Below are 18,394 nucleotides of genomic sequence, written 5' to 3'. Positions count from 1 at the left end.
AAAACCATAATACATTTATCCGTTGCATGATGTTTAGGTCTGATTAGGAGTTGAGCAGATTTTACGACAGAAGTTTTTTTCAGATTTTCAATCAAAAAGCATTTGCATTCTTTTAGGAAATATCTTTATACAAAATTAAATGAATATGTTTGCGTTGCAAAATGGCCAACGCTATCCAATCGACAATATATTGTGGCTTTGTTGTGATTGCATCTATTTTTAGAAAAATATATTTGCATTTCTGTAACCAAGAAATAAATTCAATACACCTTCATCATTTTATTGAATACTGTACTGTGTGGTTCTCGTTATAAAATATACCGATCACGGAACCACAAGACATTGTTGATCGGGTAGAATGTGACATTTTTGACACAAAAAGCGTATTGTTAACAGATTTTCTGAAGAAATGCAAATGCTTTTTTATTCAAAATCTGATAAAATCTTCTATCGTAAAGATTGGTCAACTCCTTATCACCTCCATATATGTTGCAACAGATGAGTTTTATTCCTGAAGAAGATTGTTCTTCAAAGCTAAACAACGTTTGATCTTCCCCACCCACAACTGCACTACGGACACCCAAATAACTAGAGATCGCTTTGCTCCCTCATTGTGTGGTTGTAGATGAGAAATAATCAATGACAGACATGAGCATTGTACTTTTGAACTGGAGACGAACGAACATAGGGGTCATCTACTGGTCATTACCAACCTGCATACCAAATATGAAGTGCCAGGCTCCAAGTGTGAAGTTCCTGGGTCAAAGTATGAAGTTCCTGGGTCCAAGCCTGCTTTGTTATTGAGCAGAAAGAAGTGTGTCATACGGACTGGTGAACAACAAATTGTTTTTTACATGAAGGTCACTTTGACCTTGACCTACTGACCTCAATATTAATAGGAGTCATCTACTAATCAAGACCAACTACCAAACCAAGTATGATGTTCCTGGTCACAAGCGTTCTTTAGTTATTCGGCGGAAACCGTTATTTTACATCATGGCCACCTTGGCGGTTGATCTACTGGCCTGAACTTCTATAAAGGTCATCTACTGGGCATGACCAACTGGCACACAAAGTATGAAGTTCCTGCGTGCAAGTGTTCTTTAGAACTGATTGCGAACTGTTTTTCCCTCACGGTCAATGGGACCTTGATCTTTAACCTTCTGATTCAAAAATCAAAAAATATCATCACCTAGTCATGACCAACTGGCGTACCAAGTATTAAGTTCCTTGGTGCAAGCGTTCTTCAACGGGAAACCGATTTTTATCACCTCAAGGTCACCATGACTAACTCGCATAGCAAATATGAAGATCCTGGATGCAAGTGATCTAAAGTGATTGAGTCGAAACCGTTTATTCACCTCAAGGTCACCTCGACCTTGACCTTAGACCTACTGATATTAAAATCTATAGGGGTCATCTACTAGTCATGTCCAACTGGTGTACCAAGTATAAAGATCCTTGGTGCAGCGTTCTTTAGTTATTCAACGGGAAACCGTTGATTTCACCTCAAGGTCACCATAACCAACTGGCATACCAAGTATGAAGACCCTGAGTTCAAGTAATCTAAAGTTATTGAGCGGAAACCGTTTGGTCACCTCAAGGTCAACGCGACCTTGACCTTCTGATCTCAAAATATACTAGTCATGACCAACTAGCAAACCAAGTACATGTATGAAGTTCCTGGGTGCAAGTGTTTTACATCTGAAGGTCACCGCGACCTTGATCTTTGACATACGAATCTAAAAATCAATATGGGTCATGTACTCCCGTAGTCATGACCAACTTTCATACTCCGTATAAAGTTCCTGGAACCAAAGTATCAAGTTGTTGAGCGGAAACTGTTTTTCATCTCCAGGTTATCGCAACCTTTACCTACTGATTTTAAAATCAATAGGTCATCTACTGGTCATGACCAACCTGTATACCAAGTATTGAGTTCCTTGGTATTGGCGTTCACAAGTTATTGAGCGGAAAGGGAGTGTGACGGACGAACCGATGGACTGACCGACTGACTGACTGACCGACTGACTGACTGACTTACGGACTGACTGACGAACAGGGCAAAAACAATATGTCAGCCCCATTTTGTTACCTTCAATTTGCTGGGTTCTAGGGTATATATTCTTGATGGTGGTTTTGCCATTGATGTTAGAGGGAAATAAATATAAAAGTCACAATAAAAAAAACACATTTCTATTGAAAACAATAGGTAAACAATATGTAATACACGTACACACACGTAGTTCTTTTGAGTGAACATCTATGACAACACTAAATACAAGCACATCGGAACACATGGATTTAAACGGACCCATTCACAGACTTGTGTTGGCCCTGTTTTATAAACTTTTATTGAAATTGAGTTTGTTTTACCTACTTTTATAAACAAACAGTCACTGATAAAACTTTGTAAATTCCATTCTAATATCATTCATTTGATCACAAATGCTTTTTCGGCAAATTATTTTTAAATAATGATCAACATTTGGGCTCCAATATAAACTTTTTATGTATCATTGAAACAGACATTTTGTTAATATGTTCACATACTATTACTTTTCTTGATTACAGACACTATAAAACGTGAACTTGTCCAATTAAGCCAAAAAACGACAACAAAAAGATACACACGCATTAAATAAGGACTAAATGACATTGCACATTTAAATCGTAGAATTAAGCCGTTTTACCGATAATTACAGATTTATGCAAATAGATTTACTTATTACCATATGCAGCTATCTGTCCTACAAGATTGATTTCCATATGAAACTATCTTTTGATGCATCAAACGTCAATTCCTTTAACAGTTCGCTTTTTTATTATAAATAGATTCAGATTAATGATGAGAAAAAATGGATGAAACATGATTGAAAATAATGGAAGGAATATAGAAAAACTAAATAAATAGATTCAATTAAGTGATACTAACATTTTGGCAAAACATGATTGAAATAATGAAACAAAATACAATGCAAAAATAAATATCGGCAGCCAATTAAATAAAACTGGTTCATTTGTTGGTTAGGTTTAAGTTAGTCAAAATGTGATATTGATTGGTCACCATGTATGCAATAATTACTGTCGACCAATCAAACTGCTTAAATGTGCAAACTACTCAAAATATTACCTGTGGATAGTTTATCCAGTTTTAAACCATTGGCTGCTTGCAATTTATAGCCCAACTTTCATAGTCGTGGATTCCATGACTTAGTTTTTGCCCTTTTATATTATTGACTTTTGGCAAATACAGTCATGGAATACTCCCCTTTGCAAACCCACGTGATAGCTGTGCAAAACAAAATGGTGGATTTCTGTATGTTAGTTTAATCTTTTGGAAACTTTGAGGTAAAGGTGGTTTTTAACAGTTATTTAAACCATTTTTTAAACAACTGTGTATTGGTCAAATACAATATTTAAGATTTTAGAAGCATAACTTTCCAAAAAAATCAAACGAAGCATGACTGATGATGAAAAGATGCTAAAATTTAGCCTCGAGGCTATTGAGTTTCACTATGGGATTGTCTTTGAGGGAGCATTTTAAGCAAATCTCAGAAGCTTTGATAACAACTTTCTGTTTCATCACAATTTATCAGCCAATTCCGGCCATTGCGTGATTCGTATACGCTTTATCGAGCCGTCAAAGATCTTGTCCATCCACAGTGCGAGTCCATCAAGGATTTCATCCAGGTAAAAAAAGTTTTCTTCCTCATCAGATTTTTCATCAGCTTCATCTAAACCAAGCGCTTCAGAGACGTTATTCCTCTTACGTATATACTTCCGTCCATTCTTGGCACTGTATATATAGTAATACTTGCGGAAGCCGTTAATTGCAAGAACTGTTCCTATGCAGTTTTTAATGTTAATGCCGTCCAATTTGAAGTCATCTACACTGAGCTGTAGTAAGGATTTGTACCATTTGAGGTTGTATTCCAGTTGCAGAAAGGCGAATGTTAGAGCACTGTACCTAAAAAATAACATAAGAAATAAGAGATTGATATCACAGACCTATAAATATCTAGAGTAAGAATGTTGGCAATATCCTAGATATCGCCAAACAGACAATATAACACACAAATTATCAAACTGATAAAATATTCTAAGTTACTGGGTTAGTAGGTGACCCAATATGGGATTTGCTCTCACCCGAAAATGGTTTCCTATGCCCTGTATATCCCATATCGAGACACCTACTAACCCTGTAACATATATATCACGTCAACAACCTGTTGACACTTTTAAATGTTTTGTTTATTCATCAGAATCGGTAAAAAACCACCATTTTGGTACAATATAAATTTGGTGACACAATATGGAAAAATATGGGGTCACCATGTGACCAGTTCTAGATCAATGGCTTTGCATCACTTATGTTTGAGGCGTGATATACCTACATACATTTACCACTAGGTTTAAACTCTTGTTTTAAAGGTGTTTTGACAAGTCCATGTAAATGGACACCATAAAATCTTCTAATCATACATTTTACTTTGTAGACTAGTTTATCATCATAGGGATACATGAGCCACAGTCCAACATGATCTGTTTATGTCCTTTTTCAGACATAGAATGAAAGAAAAAAATATGTTTCAGTATAAGATTCACAATATATTTCACCTCATGAACACCAAAAGTTAATATATTTTCACCTCGTGAACACCAAAAGTTAATATATTTTCACCCTGTGAACACCGAAAGTTAATATATTTTCACCCTGTGAACACCAAAAGTTAATATATTTTCACCTTGTGAACACCAAAAGTTAATATATTTTCACCCTGTGAACACCAAAAGTTGATATATTTTCACCCAGTGAACACCATAAGTTAATATATTTTCACCATGTGAACACCATAAGTTAATATATTTCACCTTGTGAACACCAAAAGTTTATATATTTTCACCCTGTGAACACCAAAAGTTGATATATTTTCACCCAGTGAACACCATAAGTTAATATATTTTATACCCTGTGAACACCATAAGTTAATATATTTTCACCCCGTAAACACCATAAGTTAATATATTTTCACCTTGTGAACACCAAAAGTTAATATATGTTCACCCCTTGAACACCATAAGTTAATATATTTTCACCTCATTAACACCAAAAAGTAATATATTTTCACCTCATGAACACCAAAAAGTTATAAATTTTCAAACCGTGAACACCAAAAGTTAAAATATTTTCACCTTGTGAACACCAAAAATTAATATATTTTCACCTCATGAACACCAAAAGTTAATATATCAGATGAGGCTATGCCACTCATGAAATGTAACTTTTGATATGCACTAGGTAAAATATGTTGTGATCTTACACAGAAACAGACAATTTACCACTGTATCCCTGATCACCCATTTAATACAACATCATGCATACCTTGAGTAAGGATGAACAATCTTGGCAAACTCCTTGACCAGGGTGTCCTTGCTATCCTTGTCCACCAAGATGACCACGGTCAGTCCAGTGTCTGCTTCAGTGACCAGCTCCTGGTACATCCGGTAGTCTAACTCATATAAGTTCAGGTTTTTTGCATCAAATGTTCTGAAGTGAGAAAAACAAATGTGATTCACAATTTCATATTAAAGGAAGTTGCTCATTTTTTGTATGACAAAATAAAGTGTGGCAAATCATTAGGCTTCAGAAAATGTTGATATTTGCTCAAATATCGTCTTTGAACACCACAATTTCCATTGTTGTGACTGGTTGATTGACATTATCACATGGTGTTATCAATGTATTATTAAAAGGTTAAAATATCAATCACTTTTGTACAGGTTCTGAAAGCCTAGTGGTGAAGGCAGTTGTTTCAATTTTTTCTTGATTTTACTGGCGTGGGTTTCCATCCCACTAAAACCACAATACTTTTTTATTCTATGATAGTATTTTTTCTGTAATTTTGATTTCATAGAGTAAAATAATGATAAAATAAGTGTTTTTATATGCATTACTGGAAAACTAAATTTCAGTTCAAAAACATGAGCGAGTCCCTTTAAAGCTGCACTCTTACAGCTGGAACTTTTGACAACTTTTTTATTTTTTGTCTTGGAACGAGCAAATTTTTGCAAAAATGGAAACCAGTTATATAAGACTGCTGACAAGAAAATAAATAGCAGATTTTTATATTAAAATTAAAAAATGGATGTTTTATGCATTTATCTTAAACTGTTAGTAACGGTTAAAGCTATAATACATTAGTTTTCGAACAGAAATATGGAAATCTACAATCTTATTTTTTGTCAGCAACCTTATATCATTGGTTTACAGATATTTATGCAAATATTTGCTCTTTCCAAGACAAAAAATAAAGAAGTTGTAACTGTGAGAGTGCAGCTTTAAAGCATGCAGGTACCTAGTCTGATTTTTTGTTCAATCAAACAAGAGGGATAACTTAATTATTAGTACATCCAGACATGTGCATATTGTCTCTGGCAACACACACAACAACTTTCATTGAAATAACTTGAACAGATTTTGAGTTATGATCAAATCTAAAAAAATTGTACTACTGAAATGGTGACTTCAGAACTTGGTACCAAGGCTGTCACAATATCCCGATATTTTTCTTCAAAAATGTTAATTTGTTTGTGTCTATAGTTCAATTGTTATTTTGGCCCTTGCTTTGTGCCCCTAAACAGGGCTTATTTTTCTGGTTTAGACCACAGGGTTTGTCCCTGTACTTTTCATTGTATTATTCGTTCTAAAATAGGTTGTAATGTATACCTTGACGGTGGTCTTGGTCGTGTTTTCCTGGGCAGAGTCTGCTGAACCTGTATTTCCTCCAGGGAGGCCAGTTTGTGCATGAAGTAGCCCATACCCCCAACAAAGAGGACAGTGAGGAGCAGCGTGATCCAGGTGGTGGAGTCCAACCTGGAAAAGAGTTGAGTGGAGTTAAACCTTGAAAACAGTTTAGTAGAGGCAAACCTGGAAAAGAGTTAAGTGGCGTTAAGCCTTGGAAACAGTTTAGTAGAGATAAACCTGGAAGTTTAGTGGATGCAAAGCTGAAGAAGAGTTTAGTGGAGTCAAACCATGAAAAAGGTTTAGTGGAGTCAAACCATGAAAAGAGTTCGGTAAAGTCAAATCATGAAAAGAGTTTAGTGGAGTCAAACCTTCAAAAGAGTTTAGAAGAGTTAGAGTAAATCCCTGTAAGAGTTTAGTAGAGGCCAACCTTGGAAAAGAGTTTAGTGGAGGCAAACCTTAATATACTGTAGGGCTTTTTCTCAGTCAATTAAGGGGCTTAAAAATATTCAGCCAGAGTTATAGGACTTTTGTTCAGTTAAGTGATTTTTTTTTAACATCTCGAGCATTTACAATAAAAATGTATAAAAATTATTCTGTGCTACTACATACATGTTAAGGAGTCCTGCAATCTTTTCAGCCCAGCTCAGCAGCTTCAACCCAATCCTGGTGAGGAGGTTCTGAAACATAGACAATCATATCAAGACTTGGTAGGTTGGTACCAGTACATCCATATTCCATTGTTTTCAGGTACATTGACCCAAATTCTCGAAACAATTAAGGTTATATTTACATTCTTCTTAAGACTTTTTTTTAGTTTAAAGCAAAATTATCTTTATTATTATCATGTTTTACATTTTCTTATTTAGTACATTCAAGATTAAGTAAGAAATTTGGCTTAATGCAATAGGTTACTTAAAGCTGCACTCTCACAGATTAAACGTTTTGACAATTTCTTTTATTTTTTGTCTTGGAACGTGCCAATTTTTGTGAAACAATCTTTGCAATGAAACTGTTTGAGCATAAAACAATCTTTGCAATGCAACTGTTCGAACATAAAACAATCTTTGCAATGCAACTGTTCGAACATAAAACAATCTTTGCAATGCAACTGTTTGAGCATAAAACAATCTTTGCAATGCAACTGTTCGAGCAAAAACAATCTTTGCAATGGAACTGTTTGAGCATAAAAAAATCTTTACAAAGTTACTGTTTGAGCATAAAAAAATCTTTACAAAGTTACTGTTAGAGTATAAAACAATCTTTACAAAGTAACTGTTCGAGCATAAAAAATCTTTACAAAGTAACTGTTCGAGCATAAAAAAATCTTTAGAAAGTTACTGTTCGAGCACAAAACAATCTTTACAAAGTAACTGGTCGAGAATAAAACAATCTTTACAAAGTAACTGTTCGAACATAAAACAATCTTTGCAATGCAACTGTTTGAGCATAAAACAATCTTTACAAAGTAACTGTTCGAGAATAAAACAATCTTTACAAAGTAACTGTTCGAACATAAAACAATCTTTGCAATGCAACTGTTTGAGCATAAAACAATCTTTGCAATGCAACTGTTCAAGCATAAAACAAACTTTGCAATGCAACTGTTCGAGCAAAAACAATCTTTGCAATGCAACTGTTCGAGCATAAAACAATCTTTAAAAAGTTACTTTTCGAGAATAAAACAATCTTTACAAAGTAACTGTTCGAGCATAAAAAATTCTTTACAAAGTTACTGTTCAAGCATAAAAAAATCTTTAGAAAGTTACTGTTCGAGCACAAAACAATCTTTACAAAGTAACTGTTCGAGAATAAAACAATCTTTACAAAGAAACTGTTCAAGCATAAAACAATCTTTACAAAGTAACTGTTCGAGAATAAAACAATCTTTACAAAGTAACTGTTCGAACATAAAACAATCTTTGCAATGCAACTGTTTGAGCATAAAACAATCTTTGCAATGCAACTGTTCAAGCATAAAACAAACTTTACAAAGTAACTGTTCGAGAATAAAACAATCTTTACAACGTAACTGTTCGAGCATAAAACAATCTTTACAACGTAACTGTTCGAGCATTAAACAATCTTTACAAAGTAACTGTTCGAGCATAAAACAATCTTTACAAAGTAACTGTTCGAGCATAAAACAATCTTTACAAAGTAACTGTTCGAGCATAAAACAATCTTAACAACGTAACTGTTCGAGCATAAAACAATCTTTACAACGTAACTGTTCGAGCATAAAATAATCTTTACAAAGTAACTGTTCGAGCATAAAACAATCTTTACAGCTGTACAAAAGTTTATAGCTGTCAAGCCTGATTTCAGGATTCATCCTGAATTTAGAACCCTTGACAAATCCAAACAAGATAATATCACAAATAAGGTTAGAATACATACCAGTCCATGTTCATTGAAGAGCTCGGGAGGTACGATATTGTACGGCATGACTGTGTCAGTGGTGAGGAGGACATTCAGGCGACTGTCAAGGGCTTTAGAACATCTAGCCCTTTGCTCTGCCTGCCAACCTGTCTCCAGCCATTCATACTTGAGTTGGTATTTCTCTACACGCCACAGAATCGCCACCTGGGATATATACATGTATTCATAAGTACAATTTTAAAGAAAGTAAGTCTCTTGTGTCATACGAATATACTAATGGACATGATCTGTACCCTTTGGCTAATATTCATAAAGCAACATAGGTAATTTCCTATCATTAGTCGCTTTTTAAATTTAAGTCACTTTTTATTTTCAATGCATTATTATGTTTAACTCATTTGACATGATCCAAAAAAAGTATACAATTCCTGTACATTCAGGTAAAAAATGTGAGCTGTTTAAAAATTAAAAAAAGAACATTTATAAAGGCTAATACTTTTTATCTGTACTCAAATCATATAGGTTTGTTTTGATCAGTAAATTAAAATGAGTTAAATTTAAAAATGCATTGAAAAAAATATAAAAATGGCATCAACCTATAATTTTTTTATTGTGCCCCTATACAACATTAAGTCAGTCGGGTTTCAATAACCAAAACATTATTTCTTCTAGGCCTAACAACACACCTTTAGCGCCTCATCTGCTTCTTTCTGCTTGCCTTTCATCATCAGAGTATTCACAAAGTCTGCCTGTGTGTCCTCAAACATGTATGTAAACCTGACCCGCTCGTTCCCGTTCAGCTTGGACGCCTGACTGTACTGACGAAACTGCTCCCGAGTGCCGTCTTGTGCCGGGCCCTTCTTTGTTATTAAAACGACGCAAAGTCTGTAAAATGTACAAGGAAAATGATGAGAAAAAAGAAGTCAGCTTTTGCAGGTTGCTTTGTGAGGATCTATTTCCGCCTTGCTTTGACAATTTGTCACAGAGGCAAATTGCATTGTCATAAGGCTATTTACTAGTTGCAGATTAGAGCCCTATTAACCTAAGCAATGAAGGAATTAGAATTATCTGGTTTAAAAAAAGGAGAAAAAGACAGGAAAGTTTAATCCCCACCAACAAAAAGTTTTTAACACACAGTTTTTCTATGCAACAACCTAATTCGAAAAAAAGCCCCATCAGCGAAACAGCAAAATCTTAGAAGCTACTAGAAGCAACATCTTGTTAGCACTGGAAACAGCTTAATCAAGATATTCCAGGAGCTGTTTTCAATAACCAACTTAGATTGAACTTAAATTTAAGATCAGAAACTAAGTGTTTTGATTGGCCTGTATATTTAGCTGACCAATAGCCTGAATGGAATCACTGAGGCATGTCTCAGGATAGTAATAAGATCAATATTGAATACTGGCCCGCCTAGCATTCGTACAGCAATAATATGAGTCAGTTTTGTATATAAAGTAGGTCTTTTTGTTTATGGAAATAGATATATGATATTTGTGAGGACATAACAGGAATTTTTGGTCTACAGTAATACCGCATTAAGAGCAAACCTTCAAATCATAAATTGTTGAGCTTAGGTTTACATGTACTTACTTCCTGTTTTTGACTTTATATCCATCTGGACACAACTCCTCGAATAATTTCTGCGAGGACAAGCGAGGGAGTGTGAGGTATTTGTTTCCCTCTATAACCTCGTCAAGGGTCGACCTCGATAACTGCTGCATCTGGTGAAATATATATTAAGCCTTTGATAATGTTACTCTAGCTATGGTCCATTATGATTACAAGAAGAGTTGTTCTGACACGTAGTAGGACTAGTCTAAAACAATAGATGTGTTGTACGAGATTCTTCCAATGCCTAAGGATTTGCCATATAAAAAATCGTAAAAAAAATCCATCTGTCAACGACCGTACAATAATTTGGACTAGTAGTAGAAGTACCATATTTGCAAAAGGCCATGCTTATTTATGTTGATAGTTGAACATTACCGAAGAATTAGATTTGGATCACTTATTTAGACTTGGGTTAAAAACAAGATACAGCCTAGATAAGGTTCAGTCCAGACGTACACATGCACGCATGGGACTGCCATTGTTACAGCTTTGTCAAGCTCACCTCACAAAAATGATATACTGTTAGAAACATGCTAAGTAATAAAATTCCCTAAAAGTCCAAAAATATGACAAATTCCCACTGATAACACGATATTGTAGATCACACTTACATGTAACATCTATACAATAAAATATACATGAGACAACTACTACAAATCTGGGATGATTTCAAAATGTTTTGACTTTGTGTTTGTACGACATCTCATGTATCCTTGTTCAATATAGTCCAAGGGTATATATGAGGAAAGTGTATTGTTCTTAATTCTGTCTCCATCCTCAGAATTGGAAAGTTCTTTATGGTCTGTTAATATTAATTTCTTTAAGCTTGATTGTGACAAAAGCTAAAAGAATCAATCTGCAGTCCATTTCCTGGTTAGATACCAGTACTGATGTCCATTCTGATAGGCCATGAGGAAGCACCCACCCACCCTCTGTACTGAGAGGCTTTTACTTATACCACTAGAGCTATCTCATCCTGGTTGGTATTGAACCTACAACCTCTTAAGTGAGAGGCAGACATCTATCAACTACACCACTATCACCCACTCAAAGTACTTTCTTCTGCAATATACAATGCATTATACATATAACAACAACTTAAAACTTACACTTATAGTAGCCACAGGTGAACTCGTATCTTCATTAAACAACAGTAGCGTCTCCCGATGTTTATTCACACCAAATTTCCGTAACATATCCTTTCCTTGTAGAGATTGGGTGTAAATGTGGCCAAAAGCCACATTTTCACGGTAGAAATACGCGGGTGCCAGAAACCTTGCCGACAGATCTTCACGAGGACTGAAGAACAATCCCCGAACCTTGTTGTCCGCAGGCCAGCCTGACAGGAATGGTTCAACGTTACTGTCAAATACCTGGAAAATCATAGATCTATGAGGTCCGAAGTGCTGGGGCCATATTCATAATGCTTCTTAGTTAAATTTTGTAACTTACTGAAATCTTTTGAATTTTTAACAACAAATATTTTAAATACTTTTTATTTTTTTAAACCAATTTATTCTTATGTTAATTGTCTTAAAATTCAACTTAGACAAAAAGCATATCTTAAATTAGTTGAAAATTTTCATTAAGATGTTATATGAATATGGCCCCAGGATTCTATTCATGGTTTACTCCTGTGCCACTTAAAGGGCTGGTAACCAGGTTGATCTGGGGTTTCCATGGTGATCAGAGTAGTTGTTTGTATTGTAAGAAGCCAGTTTGGTATTCTAGGTGTATGAGGCTTCCATACCCAGCTATTGTTTTTTGACTATATAGAGCCTAAAAACTAAAAAAAAAAAATAGATTTTCTCTTTACAATTTACATTTACTTTCAATCATTTAAAATGGAAATTAACCACATAATTAACTTCAAATACTGAGTAGAAAGTAGTTTTCCACTTAACAATTTACAATTTAAAACTGAATCTCACCTTAGTGACAAAGTTATTAGGAAAGAGACCCCGTGTAAATTCATGTAGACTTTGAATGCTGACAGAGCCTTTGAAATAGAACAGTCGCTCATTGACAACGCCGACGATAGAGGGGACAGTGGATACCCTTAGGGCAGAGCTGAGACCGCCGGATCGTCCCGCGTGGAATGAAGCTGCACAGAGACCTGAAGAAAAGATAGTCTAAAATAGCACAGCCTTTAGTGATGCACAAAGAAGAAAAGTTCGAGAGGGTCGTAACTGATGCTTGCAAAACTCGTGACACAATCCCTTTGCATGTTTGATTTTATAATGTCAGTTTAAACATTGTGCATTTTATTCTCACTGTCAAATGAGTTCTCATGCAAAAAAAATATTTCAATAATAAAGATAGTTAAAAATACCACAGACCCTAGAGAAGGAATTTATATTTACGCAAGAGGAAAAAATATTTAGGTTTTTATCCAGAGCATACGCCAATGCCAACACTTTCCTGTTTGTTTTTTTACTGTTGAAGTTAGTTTGTTTAAAGTGTGAATGTATTTATATTTTTTTACTGTAAGCTTAAAACAATACAATAGAAATATTTGACAGTCTTGAGCATTCAATTCTATGAAAGCAGAAGGGTGCCCATGCTGGTCTCCATAAGGACAGAAGGGTCCTACCTTCAGCTAAAACCCAAGTTGAACAACAGTCGTAACTCAACAATTATGAAACTTTAATGTCAGAGTTATGGGCCTTGCTAGACATATGCATATTTTTTCTGGCAACATGATTGTGTACCAAGTTTCAATTTGAAACAGTTTTTGAGTTATCACCAAGGTTAAATGTTTTGATAATGCCTCAACACTTTTTTCTACCAAAAAACAAAAAAGCACAAAATACATTCTCATTTGACAGAGGTTTGATAATTATAAATCTAATGTTGTGCACATACTATCATTCCTCTGGTGTATGAAAATGACAAAATGGAGCAGACAGGTAGATTTGTTTTTCAGTTTAAAAACATGTGAAATTAAGAGCAAAATATACTAACTGTAATAAATGCAAGTACTTTTGGTCATTCATTTTATACATTGCCAATCAGCAAGCAAATACCTTTCAAATGTTAGGTTCACTGTCAGAGCATCAAATTTAAACATGCATGTTCCAAATGACATGAAAATAGCATAGAGTCACATGGCATCAAAATTTAGTGTATATTGGAGAAAAAGCCTTAAAAAATACTTTTAAGTTCACGCTAACCGACCCTTCTATGAATAAGGTGTTGACCCTACAGTTTTTATAGACCATTGGTATAAAAATATATAAAATAATAGTGTAAAATAATATGTAGTTCAACACTTGTAAAGCTTTATGTAGAAGATTACTTTAACGCCATTCCCCAATGATGACAATAATGGTCTTATATAAATCCTTATAATAAAGCCTAATAATAAAACAGCCTACCTACCCTACCTATTTTTGAAAAGGATGATACCCTAATCGAACAATTTCTTTTTGGGCCTAAGCTTATCTGTGAGTTCGATTCCTTAATAACCTACCAACTGCTTTCAACTCGGAGAAGAACTTTTCCAGTATTCCTTCTATCCTCATACAGTTGAAGCAGAAGTCAGCGTACGCATAAATTATGCATGGCTTTGTCACGCTGTTGGGTAATATAGTTGTCTCATATTGTCTAAAAAACAGATAATGTTCAATTATCAGTATTGTATGAAGGCAGTGTTTATTTCCCTGAACAATTCTAGCCAAACGATTTCATACACCATTGATTTTTCTTCCCAGCACTGTCTGCAATTATTTTGTTCTTTTAAAGCTGAACTCTCACAGATTGACCATTTCATAAACTTTTTAATTTTTTGTCATGGAAAGAGAGCAACTTTTTGCGTAAATATCTGCAAACCAATGGTATAAGATTACTGACAAAAATTCAGATCGTAGATTTTCATATTCCGTTCGTAAATTAATGTTTTATGGATTAAACCGTTTAAAAAAATGTATGTAAAAACATCAATTTTTGAACTTAAATATAAAAATCTGCAATAATTTTTTTGTCAGCAGTCTTATATAACTGGTTTTCATGGATTTTTGCAAAAATTGGCTCGTTCCAACAAAAAAATAAAAAAAATGTCAAAACGTTCAATCTGTGAGAGTGGAGCTTTAACAGTGCAACAGGCTAAAATGACTGAAACAATAAGATTATACTTCGATAAACGCAGTGTTTCAAACAATGAGTTTATTAGGATATAATCCACAAACTTAAGAAAGCATGAAATAAATGGGTGATACCATAAAAAAAACTATGATGTAAATAAAACCCAAGTCATAAAAACCAATGACAGCTTTAAAAAGTATAATTTACATAGTATCACACTTGATATTCTTCATTATTTATTCATAACCTTAATCAATAGTCACAATATAATTCCTGAGATACCATTTCACCAGGAGGCGTATTCAATATGCATCTTAGTAATAATTTTCAACTAAGTGAAAAATTGCCATTTTTCTAATTTGAATTTTAAGAAAACGAACAATGTGTGTAAACCCAAAATATGAAAATAAGCAAGAAAATGGTCTAAACAATATATGCATATGAATAAATCTGATGAAAAGTAGCGGGTATTTAAAATAATCGTTGTCAAAAATTACGAAATTCGCACTAAGTTGAAAATATTCACTAAGATGCATATTGAATACGGCACCAGATCTATGATATTTGATATGTAGTTGGTATTCAATAATTAATTAAACAAAATACAATAATTTATTAAACCAGCATGTGAATTTTTTTGGCAATAGTAGACTAACAGCTACATGTAATAAAAATAAATATTATGGACTGATTATACAAGCTTTATGGTGTCATAAAGCAACATAAAATACCGCTACCATTAATATTTCCAGACTAATCCAAAGACATGGTAACTAACAGTTCTTTTTTTAATATGAAAAAATATAAAAAAAAAAGTTACATATGGTATACAATTCCATTTTTTCTCTGTGTTTTTGTCTTATTTATTCTTAATGGTGCAAAGTCTAGACAGATGCAAAATAGAAACATATAATTTTAATGACTTATTATCTTTAACTCGATTGAATTTATAGATCAAAAACAAAAAAGCATATTATTTGCCTTTATAACTGGGGACTTTTCAATTAATAGCTATGTGGCCACAAATTCCCCATTTAAAATAGCACCAACATATTGCTAATATTTTTTTATCTGCACACATACCATATGCTTTTTTTGTTTTGATCATTAAAGTCAAACAAGTAAACATAATAATGCATTAAAATTGAAATGCTTCTTTTGTGCATCGATCTACACTTTAAGGGGTTTTTCATGGCATTCAACTTGATGCCAAAATTGTATCATCTAGCTTTATGTATGCTCTAACCTCAGGTTAATCGAGAATCTCTCAATGGTAGACTCTGCATCTCCACCAAAGTTGTTAAAATTGAAGCGGAACCCTCCATTTCCCCCGGGGAAGAATGAATCAAACGGTGACCCATGGAAACCTTGTTGTGGTCTGTTCGGCTGCCTTGCGTTGGCTGATGTGTAACCAAAGTTGTCATACTCGTGTCTTTTGTCAGGGTCCCCCAGTGTCTGTAAGATTATAAATTTTGAAATAATACATAAATATATATAAAATAAGCTGCACTTACTACTTGTTATCTAGTATAACTTAAATTTTATAAATACCAATTACCAAATCATAATGAAGTATAAACTCGATTGAGCAATAATGTTTGAAATAAAACTGATTCTCAGTGTTAAAATGAACTGATATTCATGGTTAAAAATTATAAAAAAAAAAATATTCAATTCTGTTATACCAAAGACGAAAGTAAACGTGTGGTGAGTTTGAAAATATTCATAATTGTCAGCGCATGGCATTGGACAGCTTACAATTTTGAACACTCAACAGTGTGAACCATTATAAAGGTTATTTCAAAAGAAAACAAGTACTTACTTCATATGCTTCATTGATTTTTGTAAACTTTGAAGTTGCATCAGGATCATCTGTCTTGTCTGGATGCCTATAATGTGAAGACAACACATACAAAAAGGCACGAACATTACAATATCAAGACCAAGTAATGGATGCCTATTTAGTTATCCTTTACAAAAATCGTTAGATAACTGATTGGTTGGTTTGATTTTAAACTAACGACTCATTCATTTGCAATTGTAACGAAAACATTTACTCAATCATTTCCATTTTGCAAGACATTTAACAAAAATTATGATTTTGGCCTTCAGTATTGTAGCCAATCACTTTGTAAAATGGAAAAACAGGGATTTGTGTGAGATTAAAAGCAGTGTGATTTGTCAGAGGGTGTTTTATTGTACTTAATGGACTATTTATTTTATATTAAAATCAAACATTTCAACCTAGAAAAATTAATTGAAATTCTCATAGCTAAGAAATGGTTAAAGTTTGTCAGGATGTACTTAAAAATAAATGGTTTGATGAGACACAGTCCCATAACAATAAATTTTATGAAGTAAGATACTTACAACCTTTTAAAAAATTAGTGGTCTACATTATACTATGTAAACTACCCACCAACTGAGTCAGCCACATTTTATATCTACCTGTTCACCTGCTTAAAATCAATAACAACATACTGCTGATTAAATGAAATAGATATATTGGAAAACGTCAGAAAAAGCGCCTTCTCATTGAACAAAATATTATGTTTACTTTTCCACTCACTTCTCATAAACGGAGCCAATGTTGCCTGATACCTGTGACCATGCATTTAATTCAAGCATGGTTCTACTTTTAAGTTAAAACTGCATAATACAGATACAATCTATAGTTCCACACCTGTAAGCATTTTACAAATTAGAGTCTGTTGAAGTTAAACAGTATAGCTTTACCTTCCTAGTTTTTATCTGCATCACACTACTGAGTTCCATATCCATATATATATAGTATTTAGGTTTGAACAATAAAATTTGACGATCATTATCTGCATGCAGCGATTTGTGTATAAGGTACTACATATTTATAACTTTTTGAGGGATCGGATATTGTTAACTCTCTTGGTTGCAATAATCAAATTTAAATCCCTTTAAAGTCTTGAAAATCGGCATAATGGAAAATCAGTTTAACAGTTTCATTTAAGTGAAAATAATGAACATTAAATATTTAAAAAAAAATATATAGAGAAAATCTGTCTAATTTCTCTAATGGATTTGTTGAATAGCTAAAATGTTCTCATCATTAAGAATAACTCATTTTTAACTAAATAAGGAAATTAGAATATGAAACTTTTTCTGTTAACACTTAAACATACCATTGTCTGGCCAAGTTCTTGTATGCCCGTTTGATATCCTTCTGTGTAGCTGTTTGCCTCACTCCAAGAACATCGTACAGTTCTCTATTGTTTGCCTTTGTTCCGTCAAAATAAAGGCAACAAATGGCAAATAAAGCTATTAAATAATTTAATTTTATTCTAATTAACATACTTAAGGTTACTTGTTCATAATTTGTAGATTTTTATTGAGAAAAGAAAAAACTGTTGGTAAATCAATAAAATGGATTTAGATCAGCTTTACCTAATTAACATTGCGCGGTTTCGGATAAATATACACTCAATAAATAATTTATGTGTTTAACTGTTTATGTAAATATTGTATGCTTCTTGACATATGAATTTCTATGAATTTATAAATCATGTGTGTCATAAAATGAAACATGTAAATATTTTT

The 18,394-nt window shown here is 33.6% G+C and overlaps 1 protein-coding gene across 1 annotated transcript; it reads right to left on the bottom strand.

Moving 5' to 3' along the window:
- Positions 1-2,180: 2,180 nt before the first annotated feature.
- Positions 2,181-18,225, bottom strand: LOC128245690 (dnaJ homolog subfamily C member 16-like). The gene is made up of 13 exons (XM_052963916.1): positions 17,980-18,225; positions 16,647-16,713; positions 16,071-16,279; positions 14,214-14,347; positions 12,673-12,857; positions 11,851-12,114; positions 10,721-10,851; positions 9,814-10,012; positions 9,146-9,331; positions 7,358-7,425; positions 6,731-6,877; positions 5,387-5,551; positions 2,181-3,970 (listed from the first exon to the last, which is right to left on the bottom strand). The coding sequence occupies exons 1-13, from the start codon at positions 18,147-18,149 to the stop codon at positions 3,586-3,588; spliced, it is 2,310 nt and encodes a 769-aa protein (XP_052819876.1). The 5' UTR covers positions 18,150-18,225; the 3' UTR covers positions 2,181-3,585.
- Between the last annotated feature and the right edge of the window lie 169 nt (positions 18,226-18,394).

The sequence above is a fragment of the Mya arenaria genome, chromosome 9 (assembly GCF_026914265.1).
Source record: "Mya arenaria isolate MELC-2E11 chromosome 9, ASM2691426v1".
Taxonomy (NCBI): Eukaryota; Metazoa; Mollusca; class Bivalvia; order Myida; family Myidae; genus Mya; species Mya arenaria.
This window is presented reverse-complemented; position numbering and strand designations above follow the sequence as displayed.

Bases quoted from the DNA above. Each gene is read 5' to 3' on its own strand.
- LOC128245690 (XM_052963916.1), bottom strand. From the start codon at position 18,149: ATGTTAATTAGAATAAAATTAAATTATTTAATAGCTTTATTTGCCATT. The intron at 10,013-10,720 runs GTAAGTACATGT...TACATTTTACAG, and splicing joins TATAAAGTCAAAAACAGGAA to ACTTTGCGTCGTTTTAATAA. The intron at 6,878-7,357 runs GTATGTAGTAGC...ACTCTTTTCCAG, and splicing joins ATTGCAGGACTCCTTAACAT to GTTGGACTCCACCACCTGGA.